Consider the following 17,164-nt stretch of genomic DNA (forward strand, 5'->3'; position numbering starts at 1 on the left):
TGCTGTTTATGGTAAGAAAAAATATTCTGATATTACTTTTCTGATGCAGTGTAAATAGCTTCTGCTGTTATTTCATCACCAGTCCAGTGAAGTAATGTTATTGCTCTCTTACAGCAAGTGTGTGTAATTTCAAGCCTGTGTTTTGGTGAAGCAGAAAAGCAAATTATTTGCGAGGGTGCCTGTGTGACTACACAGCCTCGATGCCACACGTCAAGAGCGAGGACATGTTTATTCACAGAGCTTGAAGTTAATAGAGTTCAGGCAGAGCCTTCTGTATCATTTCTCACTAGGCTAGGATTTACAATTTAGTCACAACTGCAAACCTTTGAAAAGACAGTGAAGAAGTGTCTTATGAAAGGAGGCAGACAGAAACAGGTGAGGAGAGAAAACAAGAGAAAAGTATTAAAGCATTGAGGGGTGATCATCAAGTTGACAGCTGTGGGGAGAGTCACAGAGCAAGTGATACGTTCCCAGAATAATCAGCGAGATCAATGGTATCTCATTCCATCAGAGGGGATTCTAGATCAATACACAAAAGACAGAACAAGCCCTACACCATATGGAGTTTAGGTACTGTACATTTGTACACCCTAAAATTAAAACATAAAACCAACATAAAAGTAGCCCATAAGGACTGCACTGTGCTACATTCCAAGTCTTCTGCAGTATGAATGAATAAATAAATAAATAGAAATGCAAAAGGTTTTCGGTCGATAAAGGCCTAAATTTCAATCTTTCCTCTCACACACAGCTATCATATGACACCGCTATATACCTGCAATATAGTGCATGTGTTATTTAGAATACTTTTATATTCTTTTGTGTCAGAAAGCTTGTCATTCCCTGGCTTTTTTTTCTTTTTCTTTTTTAATATCTTGTTTTTGTTTGTCTTGAAAAACAGCTATTGTGTTTGATAAGATGGCAGGCAAATAACGAGTTTTAATTTGTGAATTATTACTCTTAGCCCCTCTAAATCGAACATGCTTGTATATTTTTCTTTTCAGTCTGTGTAAAAATGAAAGGACATATTAAGTCCTGTTTTTCCGTCAACTTGTCTTCTGAGAAATCAAATCCTGTCCAGAACATAATGCCTATATAATTGTTTTTCCTCATTTATTTGAACCTTCAATGAATGCCACACCATTCTGTGTAAAAATAAAATTAAATCAGTAGGAGAGAGTTCGATCCCACAAATGACTCAAATATATATATATAGCATTTTTAATTTAATACTATGCAACTTATTTTATTTAAAAATCCAATGTACTATCTATACTAATAAGTTACTATCAATATATTATGAAAAGAGCCTGACTGAAATGTTGTTCTAAATGTTCTAAAGAGCATTTTCTGTTACAAATCTGTTACAAAAAAAAAAGATCCTAGAAGATAAGTTATTGTGATGCTTGCACAGTGAGCACATTATATATATATATATATATATATATATATATATATATATATATATATATATATATATATATATATATATATATATATATTTTTTTTTTTTTTTTTTTTTTTTTAATTCACATTCATGCAATAAAACTTTCACCATTGCAATGAGATAGAACCAGTATTAAATCACAACTGTAGCTTAAATTTAATTTACAGAGCAAATCCTGCACGAACGCAGAAACAAAAATAATCATTCCCCTCACTACTTCCATTAACGGGATCCTGTGATCCCTTGCGCTGTAATGTAGAAGCAGTAACAGAGGCCAGTTCACTCACCATATTGACGGTGCTTCTGTGCCACTGATCTCTAGGAAGTCATATCTATCTTCTAGCTGGAAGTCTGTGAAGACCAGGGCGATGGTGTCTCCTGGCTCGGCCAGAATACTCCACGTGCAGTCAGCATTGTTCTCATACTCTGAAGGAAAGTGTGGACTTGCTATTGTCCCTGTTGTTCCTCTTAATGTCCCACCACATGATCCTTCAGCTGGACAAAATAGCACAAAAGTTACAAGGTTAAGATTTGTCAAATTGCACCATATAGAAATCAACATTAATGACTTTTGTAGTCATTCATAAATAATGGTTTAAAAATCCAGGGCTTTAATTTAAGGACTGCCTCCCGATGCAGCATTTATGACACAGGATCAGTACTTCTGTTCTCTAGTGGAGTATACTGGCTACCATCCAAGTAGAATAAGATGCAAAAGAAAATATGTTTATTTCCTTTATATATTTGTACTATTGTGTTCCGAGAGGGGCGGGGCCGAGAGCCGTGGGAAAGGAGCGAGCCCGATGAAGTTAATGATAATGCACTACACCTGTGCCCCTCACCAGGCTCGAGGAGCTCTGGATGGATAAAAGGAGGGCATTTTTACATGCCCTTATTTGTATAGTTGTATTTCATATTTAATCTTTCTCTATTTTTATGCTCTAGGTGCCTAAAGTAACCATTTTAAAAGTGTTTTATTTATTTTATAAATCATGAATGATTTAATAACTGAATAATTAGTAAAGGAATCAGTGTGATTTGAACAAACTGACCTATGATTCGAGCATTGTATCTGAAATTGGCCCCACTTCGCAGTGCTGTCAGTGTCCTACTTGGCATTGTTGGATACAGCTTTAGTATTTTGTTTGTTTGGCTGTTGTTATCTTTATTTTAATTTATTTAATTTATATATATATATATATATATATATATATATATATATATATATATATATATATATATATATATATATATATATATATGGCCGATATCAGATTAGAGTTTGTACTGATAACAGTCCTGAACTGAATCAAATGCCGAAAGACACATAGCGTTAAACACAGAGTGTTTATGCATGTGTCACGGACCGTTAATTCATGTGCAGGCGATTAGGAGGACGAGGCGAGGATAATGAGAAAGAGAGAAAAGCTTTTCCTCAAGTTTTGCTTGTCTAAAGCTGTCACCATAATTCTTACACTTCACTCTCTTCCTCCACTCACTACCGTCACAGATGTCTTTCATACTGACAAGAGTGAAGAGGTATGAAGAGGGACGTAAGTATGAAGAGGGACGTAAAAGTCATATGAATTCCGATATGACTCTTCAGATTGAGTTTGCATTGCAAAACATCCAGTTTGTAACTGATTTAGTAACACGTGGAAGTGTTCAAACCAGAATCACAAAATCAGTATGTGAAACAGTATGCACTTGCTTGTGAGGATTAAAAGTGTATTTATTTTAAGACACCGGGTTAGACTCCAGTTCCCTGTAAACATAGAATAAGTAATTTGGAAAATGGATGAAATATCTTTTCACTATTATCTCTTCTTTGAGAAACTGCATTGGTTGGTTCTTTAAGTTGTATACCAATCTAAATATATATATATATATATATATATATATATATATATATATATATATATATATATATATATATATATATATATATATGTATATATTATTTTATTAATAAATATTAGTACCTAAAGAGTACATATTAGGGTTCCGACTGTGTACTCCTGCAAGTATACAGTAATAACAGTATTCCAGGACAGTAGAAACCCTGCTTTTTAACCCATCTGTCCATGTAAGCATAAAGCATCTTACCTCTACAAAATGGTGCCGGAAAATCCCATGATGCACCACTTCCTGGGCTCACTATGCACGTGAGCACTGCATGTCCCTCCAAAACGTATCCCATCACACAACTGTAGCGGATCTTGTCTCCGACGTTGTACCTGGTGCCATGGATAATCCCTCTCGGTATCAACCCTGGATTTCCACAGGTGTGACTTGGTAGAACTGGAACAGAAGACAGGAAAAAGGTCAGAAATAAGTTTCTGCATCACGCTGTGCCTTTCATTCTTTTCTGTTTGTTCTTTTCATCATCAGACTGAGACGAGCTCTTGAGATGCCTGTCTCAGTGCGATTCTTCGCTATGAAGCATGCACATCTGAAGCTGGCCCAGCACTCGTGCATGGGACTGCGGTGAAACCCCTACACGTTAGCTGTGCGTTTCTGTGATCATGATGCTGTTTGATGGTAAGTATTTCATGTTGACAATGCAATCAAAACATGAATTTGCACTGATCTGTATCAACTGTTCAAAGAGAATCTATGCAAAACATTTTAAGAGTGAAAAAATATATATATATAATTTAGTGAGTAATCCAAAGCAAGCCTTTTTTCAACATTTTCAGAAACATACAATTCTGTAGTAAATTAAAAGTTAGAAAGAAGACAGCTTAAAATCAAATTGAAAATAATATTGAGCTCATTTCCTTTTTTCTCCGTCCTTTGTTGTAACTTGACTTGATAAAATAACATTATGAATAATAATGATGATATTACTAATCTTCCAAATAACTTCTTTATTTTGGCCAAATCAATTTTGATGAAACTATTTAAGAGTTACAGGATGGATTCACCCATACATAGACGTACACAGAAAAACAAAACAAAAACAAATATAGCATTGTGAGGGACTAATTAAACAACCAAAATATATATTATATTGTTTTAAATAAATTTTTCTGAACCATTGGCAGATGTTTTCACTTGATTTAAGCATATTAATCTCACTAAATATAATATATTTTAAGCAACTCTTAAAAGTTTGCTTCCAAAGTAAAACAAAAGTTGTCATGTTTTTTTTTTTTTGTTTTGTTTTTTTTCCAGAAAGTCCAAAAATGGTTCAAGTAACAAAAAGGTATTTAATAAAACAGAACCAGGTAATCCGCTGATGAGAAGCAAAACGGAAGCAGTGTGTACAACACAACAATATATGGCACAAAGAGAAGAGAAAAAAAAAGAGAAAACCTTTAAAAGCCCAAGATGATGAACAGAATACAAACAGGTGTGATCTAATTAATAAACAACCATGTTGACTAAATATGGTGTGAAAAGAGAACAAAGTAAACAGTCTCTGAAGAGAAACAAACTAAGGGCACTTCTCAAAGGAAGGCTGCATCCTTCCTAGTTCAGTACTTCTGAGGATCGTAGGCTAAAGTTCTCAGTATTAAATGCTAGAATGAGATGGTCTAGTTAGTAAGTGTGCATTGCTATATGTCAAAGATGTTCTAATCCTCACCGTCATGACAAAAACTAATAAAAATTAATTTGAGAAAAATATTTTGTGTTACAAATCCTTATATCATTGATGATGTGGAAGCCGAGATATGCAGCCTTCGGTTTGAGAAGCACGCTAAGTGTCCAGAAAATGAAACTAAAACATAGATGCATGTGACAGATCTTCATATCATAATTAAAGATAAATAAGATAAGAAATAAGAAAATTCAGTTACACTTTAAAGTAATGTGCAGGACACATACATTGGAGTTGGGGCTGGTAACTGAATCTGTATCTGGGGTCCCCATTTTGAAAATCTGCTTATGGCCTCCAAACTGCACAGGGGCAAATCCCGTTGTATCCCATCACAGTTGGATAAACTAGAAAATTCTCGAAAATTCCCCTGAAGGCCAATCAGCCTCGAGAACTCGTCTGAATGCTTGGAGGCAAAGATGTCTCCCCCAGCATTCATCTTCACAGACACACCAATCCAGTGCTGTTTGTTTAATCAGTCCAGTACAAAATATATCCATCATTAGAAATTAATTTAATAGTCTTTTCATAATCACAGTCTTGTGAAAAGGGTCCATAGGCCATACACATTCAATTCAATTACAGTTTTATGAACCATTATACTAAGCGCTGATGCAATCATGAATATATGTTATGAAAAATACAGTATGCAGTGATGACACAGGCCTTATGCAAAGCTACTGAAAAGCGCAATAGTGTAATTTGATGAACATGTTCATATGAGACTGTGTGTTGACTTTGATTCACACGTTTTATGAGTCATGGAAGGGTTCTTGAAGGACTTGTTTCTATTCTCAAAGAAATCATTGTGATCCTCCAAATATGAGAGGTGCCTGGAGGAACGGGTGTAGATGTTATATAACCCCTGTGGCAACTAACACAGCTAAATCTAGAGCTGACATTTAAGAGCTGAATGTTGATTCTGTTGCATTCACTGATAAATCTGATGCAGAATGTCCCTCAGGATTCAATTTTGCTTGGTTGAATTGGTTCTTAACTGGATAAAACTGTTAGTAAAACAGACAACATAAGATTTACCAGCCATTGCTAAACTCTATAAAATTGGCTATATAGGCTCTGCTTATGTACAATAGCAAACATTTTAAGATGTCACCGGCACCATGCTCCCAAAGTGAAAGGTGTTCCAAAAGGTAGGAAGGATAACTTTTTTTCTTTATCCAAATTCTAAGGTAGCATTGCATACATACTGTACATACAGCGTGACACAAACATATTCACCACAAAATATGTCCAAGATAGAAGTAAGAGAAATGTTGTTTATAAAATTACAATACTTCCAGTTGGTAGCACAATCAAATATAAAATGCAGGTACAAGGTGTATAATGGCGTAAGCAAGTGTACCAAAAAAATACAGAATATTTTATCTGCTGCACATGTGTAACTTAATCCTAATTTTATATACCTTCATTTTAACAAATATATATATATATTTTTTTTTTGTTTTATTTTTTTATGCCAAGATGGATCATTTAAAGTTTACTTGATCTGCTGAGAAAAGTTCACTAGGCATGTAAACAATATGTCACTTAGCATTACATTTAGTCATTCAGTGAAATCTATTCAATATATTTTAGTTAACCTGAATTGGAGTAGAAACATTTAATAATTATGTAATTTGATTTCAAAGTTAATGTAAAACTGCATTTTTTTGTGTAATTTACTTTTTTATTTAAAAATAAATAGCACCTGAATTCAAGTTTGGACTCAGTTGTTAACTGTAACTTTTAATATGATAGTAATGTGAAAGCAATATAGCACGTTTACAGCTTCAGCTGAGATATGTTTTTGTTTTGTTTTTTCCTTAAGAAAATGTTAATTAGAATTGAATCTATTTAAAGGCAGAACACAATTTGTCCAGTAAACCTGCATAAAAACTCCCTTTTAACACACCAGATTCAGATCATCAGCTCATTAGGGGAGAGATACGTGAAATTAATGTCTTGTCCAAATAACTGTGTTTACAACTTTCATTACCTGATGCGACACACTTTAATTTCTGGTGCTTCTATTTAAGTGATAAAAAGCAGTTGCAAATGATGTACAAAATAAATACAGGCTACTCACCTTTGCACCAACAAAACTTGTAGCATTTTGTTTTGCTGTCAAAGTATATGTAATATCTAATTATTATTAATATTTAACTTACACTGGAAAGGTTTCTGTGATCTCTCACCAGCTTGGCAAAAAGTCTTGCAATTTATTTCCACAACATGATGCATGATGGGATACACCAAGCCTTGAATACTGCTCTGGGGGGTTATTCGAGATGGTGTGGATTTAGTGTGCATTAAGGGACTGCACTTTGGCACTTTTAAGATCTGGACAGTCTTGCGCACTTACTTCCTGTCGCACACACACACTCTCAAGTGTCCAAGACTGCAAGTGTGAGTATTTGGACAAGGCAGAACTGAGCGGGTCAGATAAAGGAAACAAACCAAACGTGCAGAGCAGGGGGTCCATTTGGAACAGGATTAAGAACCACTGCTTTAGAGAATAAGGTTGCTAGCTTTGCATCATGTGGATGCTAAACTTTATTCACAGTTGCCAATGCATTTGAGTGAAAAGTGATATGTGAACACTGGAAAGTGTTCCAAATCACCCACATGAAGGTTGGTTTCTAGTTGCAGGCTATGTAGGTTATAGGCACCAAATTGTGTATTTTGGCCAAATCTTGTTTTAGAGGTACATTGATAACTGTAGGCTGTGTCCCAGCAGCAGGCCTACCCTTCCAGCTGTCACTGATAAGCATTTGAAGTTTCAAAAGAGACCACATTGAGAAAAGTGGATTTTGGAGGATGTTCATTTAATTGAGTCAGCCCTTATGTATTTGGGTCTCATTTGGATGCATCTACTAATGAGTTTTAGCAATGTCATTAACAGAATTAAACAGATATTTAAATTCAAAATTAAACAGGCATGGTTTACTTGGTCATGTTATTTAAATCACCTCAAAACTGCGTCCCTGGCTGAGATGGATTAGTTGAAACAAGATGTGTCATCGTCAACACAGTTGTGATTTTGGAATAGCTCTTTTTGGCACAACTGTACATTCATATTCATGGTTTTGCACTCAGATCCAGTGAAAAAGCTGTGTCCCAGCAGACGTCGGATGAAGCATCCAAGCCTATGAAAATGTTGTCTGTCTGCTGCTCTATTTTAAGCATTTACGACTTGCAATTGATTTAATCTGGAATAATTCATTGTGGAAATGTCTGCCCACTGAGATCCCGGTCTACTGGAATAGCTCTGTTCATTAATCATATTTTCACATTGATGATGTAGCCTGCTGTGCAGGATTCAGAGAGAGTTTGGTAAATATTTGATTTATTATCTGATTAATCATAGGTGAAGGACAATTTTATTAAATGTAAATGAAAAATTAGGAAATGTGCATTTTTGAAGTGCATCCACTTTGTGTTGTCATTGAGTATCTCATCATGAATAAGTGATGTTATTTATTTATTTTTAAACTACTGCATGGTTGGATATGTCTATCCATTTTGTTGATCTCACAATTATTCTGCAACATCAAAAGAAAGTTTTGTCAATAATACACTCACCCCAAATCTGAATGCCATGAGATCTAAAACGTAAACATAAAACATACTGCTACACTTGATGCTGATTAGTCAGTACAGTGGGGTTACATGTCAAGGAACAATTTATTCTAGCAGGATTATGACCAAATCCATCCTACTTCATCCAGCTATTTAATAAAATGTGAAAATCTTTTATATTGTTATGTGGTACTAGGGCTGGGCGAAAAAAAATAAATAAATAAATAAATGATTTTTCGATTCATCGTTTATTATTATAATAATAATAATAATAATAATAATAATTATTATTATTATTATTATTATTATTATTATTATTATTATGACATCGATTCTCAAAAGCCGTGAATCGGTCTTTTCCTGTAATTATTTGAGCACCCATTTAAAACAAGATCTGATTAACATGATTCTTATCATTGCTCTTCTCCACTCTTATTTGCCTTGCACGATGTTGCACGATGGAAAGCCTGTCATTCGTTCAGTGCTGCTTATCATGGTGGAGATACTGTTGATGAGAACTAAGAACAAATCCATACGCGTGGTTCGCAATGCTTGGGTGAAATGCTATAGGAATACTATAAATCTGCGGAAGCATTTGATATCAGGCTTAAGGCGCAATGTTTTCCGCAATCAATGAATGAATGGCGGATGGCGCAGCGCACGGTTTTGTTTACTAAAGTACACACATACTAAGGCATGGATGAGGTCTTAGGTCTTCTATGTTGCTTCTTCCTCTTAATGATGCACCAACTGTTTTCTATGGGTGAAAGATCTGGACTGCAGACTGGTCATTTCAGTACCTGGATACTTCTACGCAGCCATGATGTTGTAATTGATGCAGTATGTGTTCTGGAATTGTCATGTTGGAAAATGCAAGGTCTTCCCTGAAAGAGACAATGTCTGGATGGGAGCATATGTTGTTCTAGAACTTTGATATACCTTTCAGCATTGATGGTACTTTTCCAGATGTGTAAGCTGCCCATGCCACATGCACTCATGCAACCCCATACCATCAGAGATGCAGCCGTCTGAACTGAGCACTGATAACAACTTGGGTTGTCCTTGTCCTCTTTAGTCCGGATGACATGGCGTCCCAGTTTTCCAAAAAGAACTTCAAATTTTCATTCGTCTGACCACAGAACAGTTTTCCACTTTTTCACAGTCCATTTTAAATGAGTCTTGGCCCAGAGAAAACACTTGCGCTTCTGGATCATGTTTAGATGTGGCTTCTTTTTTGACCTATAGAGTTTTACGGCAATGGCGAATGGCACAGTGGATTGTGTTCACCGACAATGTTTTCTGGAAGTATTACTGATCCCATTTTGCGATTTCCGTTACAGACCATTTTTGTATGTGATGCAGTGCCGTCTAAGGGCCCGAAGATCACAGGCATCCAGTATGGTTTTCTGACCTTGACCCTTACACACAGAGATTGTTCCAGGTTCTCTAATACTTTGGATGATATTATGCACTGTAGATGACAATAACCTCAAACTCTTTGTAATTATTCTCTGAGAAACTGCTTTCTGATACTGCTCCAATAATTTCGCCGCAGCATTGGGTGAATTGGTGATCCTCTTGACTTCTGAGAGACACTGCCACTCTTAGAGGCTATTTTATACCGAAACGTTGCCAATTGACCTAATAAATTGCAAATTGGTCCTCCAGCTGTATCTTATATGTACATTTTAACTTTTACGGCCTCTTATTGCTACCTGTCCCAACTTTTTTGGAATGTGTACTGTAGCTCTCATGAAATCCAAAATGAGCCAATATTTGGCATGACATTTCAAAATGTCTCACTTTCAACATCTGATATGTTATGTATATTGTGAATAAAATAGAAGTTTATGAGATTTGTAAATTATTCCATTCCTTTTTTACTCACAATTTGTAAAGTGTTTGAACTTTTTTTGGAATCGGGTTTGTACTATTTAGCGGTCTTAAAACTTAAATGATACTACTGCTAATGCATATTAATAAACCTTTATTTTTAAAGGAATAATTACATTTGTTTTCTTTTTTTAATTTTAACAGCAAACCTGTTGTGCAGCACTTTGTTTTGCCAAAAATTAAAGGGTTTAATTTTCATTTGATTAGAATAAATGAATGTTTTATACTTTCATCTGATAACCAGAAAAATATATATTTTATATTATTGTTTAAAAAAGGGACCCTATATGAAAAATAATAGGTTTAAAAATCTGTGGTTCTTAATTTATTTTTATTAATTCACCATATGTAAACTTATATTTACTGTTATTATTTTAGGATTTGTATTAAAACTATATTTACTGAATGTAATAATAAAAATAAAATAAATAGAAAACCGAATCGAGAGCTTGCAAATAAAAATCAAATCAAATTGGGACATCTGAATCGATCCGTATGTGGTACCTTGTCTGACCTAAAAAAATATGCTTTTGTTTCACATGCCCCTCTTTGCAAGAAACAAAAAAAAAATAAACAAAATAAAAATAAAACACTGTTGTCTAGAGTTAAAGACCTAAAGTCACTGCTCACTAAAGGACCAAGAGCTAGCTCACATGAGGTCTAAACTTCAACAAACATGTTCTGTTATTATTAAACCAAAAATTGGATTGTCATTCCCTGTAGGATTATTCCATTTAAGAAACTGGCTTTTTTAGGGATATTACACAAGACTATTAGATTTATTTGCTGATTTATAACCTTCTCAAGAAAACACGTTTTGTTTTTTTTAAAAAGAAAATACTTAATTTAGCAATGTTTCTCACCAAGCTGATGTGTGAATCTTATTCTATTATTCCTCAAGGTATATGAGCATCAACAGTACTCTTAGAGACTTTGTGAATGACAGTTCTGGCACTGATTAGTCTCTCATAAGATCAACACCTAATTGAGCCTCTCTCTCTTCCTGTGACATTGGCAAAGATCAATAAAGTAGTTAAGGCTGACACTCTGGGTCTAAAACCCATTTCTCATTTCCTTCATCGGAACTGAAGCAATGGATGAGAAAAGCCGAAACCTCTCGGCAGGAGAGGGATATGGATCAGGAGGTGCGGAGAATCGGCTCAGAGGGGAGGTGTTTGGGCTGTGAAAGTGCGAAAGTGCTGGAATGAAAAAGCTATCTGCCCCTAACATGTGACAGCCTTCTTAAGGGACCCTGCAGGGCCACAGACAGAGAAGAAGAGACAGCGATTGCGAGTTAAATGTATTTTGCAATAGAAGCAGACAGCACAACAGAAGTCAGGGCTTAAACCCACAGTTCAAGTAGCTGCACGTAAGACACATGTACTGTATAACACCAAAACACTTCACTGAGTAAGAATATAAACAACAGACTAAAAATAAGAGTTTACACTTCAAATAATCATGATGGAAATCATTGATATGGTCCCTTTAAACATTTAAAAATGCTTGAAAATAAGGTTAAATGCCTTATTCTTACTTGTTGAAAGTAATTTGAGATGTTGTCTAATTTACTACACATAATTTATTGAATTAGAGTGCTTTTCATAGACGTTTTTCACTGAATGACAGACCTGAGGACCATTAGTGAGCACATCACAGTTTGTTTTATGAGTGTTGCAAATATTTTTAAACAACAACAACAAAAAATGGCTTTGCATCTTTATTCCATTATTAGCTGCTACTGATGCTACATTGAATATCAAAGTTATTTAGGTATATAACTTACTGTAAAAGAGCACAGTATATTTGTAATGTAAAAATAAGAAGCAACAATTTAAAGTGTACCGATGTACAGTAAAAAAAAAGACTACAATAAACATGTATTAACATACTGTGAGGTGAAGCTTTAAATCTTATGTACATAACAAATATGAAAAAGTTATTTCAATGAAAATCCATCAAATGTGAGCAGTCACTAAATTTTAGCAATCAGTTTACTGTATTAACTAAATACACAAAGATATGATGACTTATTTTTTAACTTACGTAAAACTGTACATTTAACAGTATTTGACTGTATAATAACATTATATTTCCAATTATCGCTAACACTTTATAATAACTGCACACTATTAATCATTAATTAAGCATTAGTAAACAGATCATTCATAATTTATAAAGCATTAATAGACAGTAATAAGCAGTTTATAAATACAGATATAAATGATTTATTCTTGATTTAAAAGCATATCTATAATGTGTTTAATAATTGTATTTTCATACTTTATTCATGATCAATTTATCATTTCTCAATGAAGTATAGCATTATTTACAAACCAGCTATTTAGGAGTTGCCAGTGGTTCATAAGATCACAAGAAATTTAGTAAATTCAGGTAGTTATAAAGCATTTAGTAGTGGTCAGTTAACTATTTATGTGAGCTCATCTAAAGTGAGGACTAGTTATGCCTTGTAAAGCATTTATAAAGGATATTTGAAGGCTCAGTTATCTTCTAAACAAAAAATGGAAACAAACACAACACAGTGATACAGAACATATAAATATTAACAGCCTTTAAATCTCATTTGTAAAAGCTTTACAAGGCATAAATAGTCCTCACTTTAGAAGAGCTCACAAAATAGTTAACTAACAACTACATATGTTTTATAACTTCCTGAATTAACCCTGAATTACAGTAGAAATACATGTTAATAAAACAATTAATTAACACTATAAGTAACTATTACTATATCTCTGAATAAAAAGATGTATGAATGCACATTTAAATAATTTATTAATCATTTACTTACAATTTCTAAGTGACCTTATGAACTACTGACAACTCCTTAATAACTGGTGTGTAAATAATGCTATACTTAATTTAAATCAGGTATAAAGCATTTATATCTGTATTTATAAACTGCTTATAAATGTTTATTAATGCTTTATAAATGATTAATTAGCTGTTTCCTAATGCTTAACTAATAATTAATAGCATGCAGTTATTATAAAGTGTTACACAATTATCTATTACAGTTTTTCACTGTAAAGAGTAAGGGAATTTATTTTTAGCCAAAAAAAAAAAAAGAAAAAAAAAAGGGTTTTAAGTGAGATATTTCTATCTTTTGCTTTAGAAACTGAACTGTAAACAGATATTTCCTACTGACACACTACAGAAAAATATAGAAATAACTAAATTAAAACCATTTTTTGTTGGTGAAAATACTAGTGGCCTAAGACTTTTGCACAGTACTGTGTGTGTGTGTGTGTGTGTGTGTGTGTGTGTGTGTGTGTGTGTGTGTGTGTGTGTGTGTGTGTGTGTGTTTGTGTGTGCGTGTGTGTGTGTGTGTGTGTGTGTGTGTGTGTGTGTATCAATCAGTGTATTAATAGTAAACAGAAGGGAAAAAAATGAATTAGCTGTACATTATGACAAAACGGGGCAGAAATCAACTAAAGATGCTTTGTAAAACAATGCAACTCATGCTGTAAGTGTAGTCTGCTCCTGTTTATTATTATGGACGTGATCTTGGATCTTTTGTTGTTTCTGGTGTAAAGTTAGTGTGCAATTCCCTGTTGTAGTCACAGCAGAGGTAACATAATTTGGATTCCCAATAAAAATGTTTTTGTTCAGATTAATGAGCATGCCACATTTTTACGATTGTGTGGGGACTTGACCAAGCAATAGTTTACCTGCCAGGTCATACCATGTCACCTCTATTGAGAATGATATTTCACCAGAGGCAACCTTAATGCAAAAATCAATATGGGCTATTCTCTCTGAATAAATGGCCAGTGTCTCTAAACTCTATCATATGTTGGAACCATTTATTTGATCGTCTATTGTATAAAGATCAGTGTTAAGCACACTCAATACACTGCACACTTTAATAATGTAACACTGCATAAATGGCAAAGATTTGCTAAACGACATATTGTTCTATACTGTGGTGCAGAGGAAAAACATAGTAAAACATGTATATGTTGATTTTTTTTTAATTATTTCTGTATTTTTATCAAACAGGATGGAATATTTTAGAGTGACAAACTAGCTACAAAACACCATAAAATATTCCAGACAAGCCCATTTCTAATGTCTAATTTCTAATTTTGTAGTTTTCCCACTAACAATGATCAGGGTACTATGTATAAAGTGACATACACTATATGAACAAAAGTATTAGAAGACCAGACCATCACACCAACATTGACTTTAATCAAGTCAAGTCACCTTTATTCAGGCCCGGATTGGCTAATCGGGAGCACCGGGAAAATTCCCGGTGGGCCAGTATGTTTTTTTGGCTGCGAGGGCCGTTGTTGTCATGGCACTGGGTTGAAATATATAAATATATATTATATTATTATTATTTTACCGCAGCCCCACTCTTTTTATTTATTATTTTACCACCGTCACTGTTATATTTTTTATATTTTTCTCACAGAGTGCAGCCTGCAAGATAATGATGACGTGATTATCTGTTGACTCCCTGGCCCCGCCCCCAACACGTCACCTTGCAAGTTGCTCAAAATAAAAATAAAAAGTGAGATAAAAATGGAATAAAAGTCCAGAATAAATAAGAAGAAAGCTTTGGAAACTGACGAAGACAAAAATGTTCTAAGCTGAGCACATTCTTCCTCAAAAAAACAAACGGAGACGACGAGGCCGGTAAGTAAGCTAACGTTAAGGTTAATTATTTATTTATTTTATCTCAATGAAAAATGCCCTGAGATAAAATAATGATACCTGATAATTCAGCAATACATTAATGAAACTGAGCTGATACTGTCGTTAGAAAGTGCAATACATTTTATTTTAATTTTATTTTGTTTTATACATTTGTTTTTATTAGATTTTTTTTTCTTTATTTCAATGTTTGGATATTTATGAATACTAAATCTTAAAGAAAAGAGATTCTTACACTGTTATTTACTGTTCTAATAAATCTTCACCTTGAAGCAAAACTTAGGCTATTGTTTTTGCACTGAATAGGAAATGATGATGTTTTTAAAAATACAATGAATTACAAGGCTGTAGGGAATTATATTCTGAGGTTTATATTACATTATTTTAATATAGTCAGTTGTGAACTAAAGTGGGCCGGTCTAAAGGCATGAAACTCCAGGGCTGAAAATGAGTCCCAATCCGGCCCTGCCTTTATTTATGTAGTGCTTCATGCAATATAGGTAGTTTCAAGTCAGCTTTACAGTGATAAGGAAATGGTGATTCAGGTATTTCAACAGAATTCCATTTAGTTAAGCAGCTTAAAATAGTACAATAGTACAAGAAAATAATAATAAACAGTCATTATTTAGGCCTAGTTGAAATCAGTTCACTGTTGATTCAGTTCTGTTCAATAACTGTGTGAAGTTAATCGATTGTGAAAAGAGTTTAACACAGCTCTGGAGACAGTGTTGTATGCCATCATCCAGTTCAGATCAGTTCTAATTCAGTAGTGTTTGTGCAGTCAAGTCAATATTATGGACGAATAGTATCTGTCCCCAACAAAATTTAGTGTTTTTGTGGAAATGTTTTCCCATTCATCCAGTAGAGCATTTTTGAGGTCAGACAATGATGTTGGTGTGGAATCTCCATTCCAGCTCATCCTTAATGTGTTTGATGGGGCTGAGGTCGGGGCTCTGTGTGCAACAGTCAAGTTCTTCCACACCAGACTCAATCAACCACGTATTTATGGACTGGGGCAAAGTCATGCTGGAGTAGAAAAGGGCCTCTCCCAAACTGTTTCTACAAAGTTTGAATCAACAATAGTTTGAACCCAACCCCTGAAAAAGTACCACACTTGAATATGTCGAGCTCTTCAGAATGACCCAATTTTTACACACATTTGTAAATGCAGACTGTGGTACTACATTTGAATCTGAACATACTCCAGGACCAATAAAAAAAAAAAAGAGAAAAAAAAAAATATCAGTCTCTCTTTTGTTGCAGAATGCAAATATATCCACTCAACCAATCACAGCGCACCATTCCATGCATTCTAGACAGTAATGGCAACGCTATGAATAGACCCAGCATCCTAGTTTTCCTCATCTACTTTGTTATTAAAAAAACAAGGGCTGCATGATAAATTGCATGTGATTGCCATGCGCATCTTGTCAGTAATTACTGTGATTAATAGTACTGGTAAATATCCATCACTTGCTTTTTAGATGGAATTTAATACACAGAGCTGTAGATCACTGACAATCTCATTAGGTAAATCAGATTTGATTATGAACACGATATTGTGTAGCTTAATGCCATTTATGTTTTAATACGACACATAGCACTAGACAACTAAATGAATGTAACATGGCAAAGATGTAACATGTAACATTCCACTTTTGGAAGTTAGATGTAAGAGAAATGTCTTTTGGAATTATGTTCTACTGTGATAGTGTTCATGTTCTTTTTCATGATTAGGGTTGGGTACCGAGAACCAGTTCTTTTTCAGAACCGTTTCTTTTCTGTGAAAATAACCAGAACCATGAGCAATTTCTAAGATTCGGTTCTGAAAACGGTTCTGGTGCGACACGTGAACAAGCTCTGTGAGCAGCATTACGCCGGTGTTCTGACGATTCTGTTTCCCATAAAGGATGTCACAAAGCAAATAACAGAAATGCCGCCCTGCCTCTTTAATTACTGAGCAC

The 17,164-nt window shown here is 34.3% G+C and overlaps 1 protein-coding gene across 2 annotated transcripts in view; it reads right to left on the reverse strand.

The window, feature by feature from the left end:
* LOC113091948 (CUB and sushi domain-containing protein 1) overlaps positions 1-17,164 on the reverse strand; it is a 546,185-nt gene that overhangs the window by 196,351 nt on the left and 332,670 nt on the right. For both annotated transcript variants that reach the window (XM_026257629.1, XM_026257628.1), the window contains exons 4-5: positions 3,554-3,748; positions 1,735-1,942 (exon numbers count right to left, since the gene is read on the reverse strand). In XM_026257629.1, coding sequence (XP_026113414.1) covers positions 1,735-1,942; positions 3,554-3,748 — 403 coding nt within the window. The remainder of the gene's footprint in view (positions 1-1,734; positions 1,943-3,553; positions 3,749-17,164) is intronic.

This window comes from Carassius auratus, unplaced genomic scaffold, assembly GCF_003368295.1.
Source record: "Carassius auratus strain Wakin unplaced genomic scaffold, ASM336829v1 scaf_tig00214400, whole genome shotgun sequence".
In the NCBI taxonomy this organism is placed as follows: domain Eukaryota; kingdom Metazoa; phylum Chordata; class Actinopteri; order Cypriniformes; family Cyprinidae; genus Carassius; species Carassius auratus.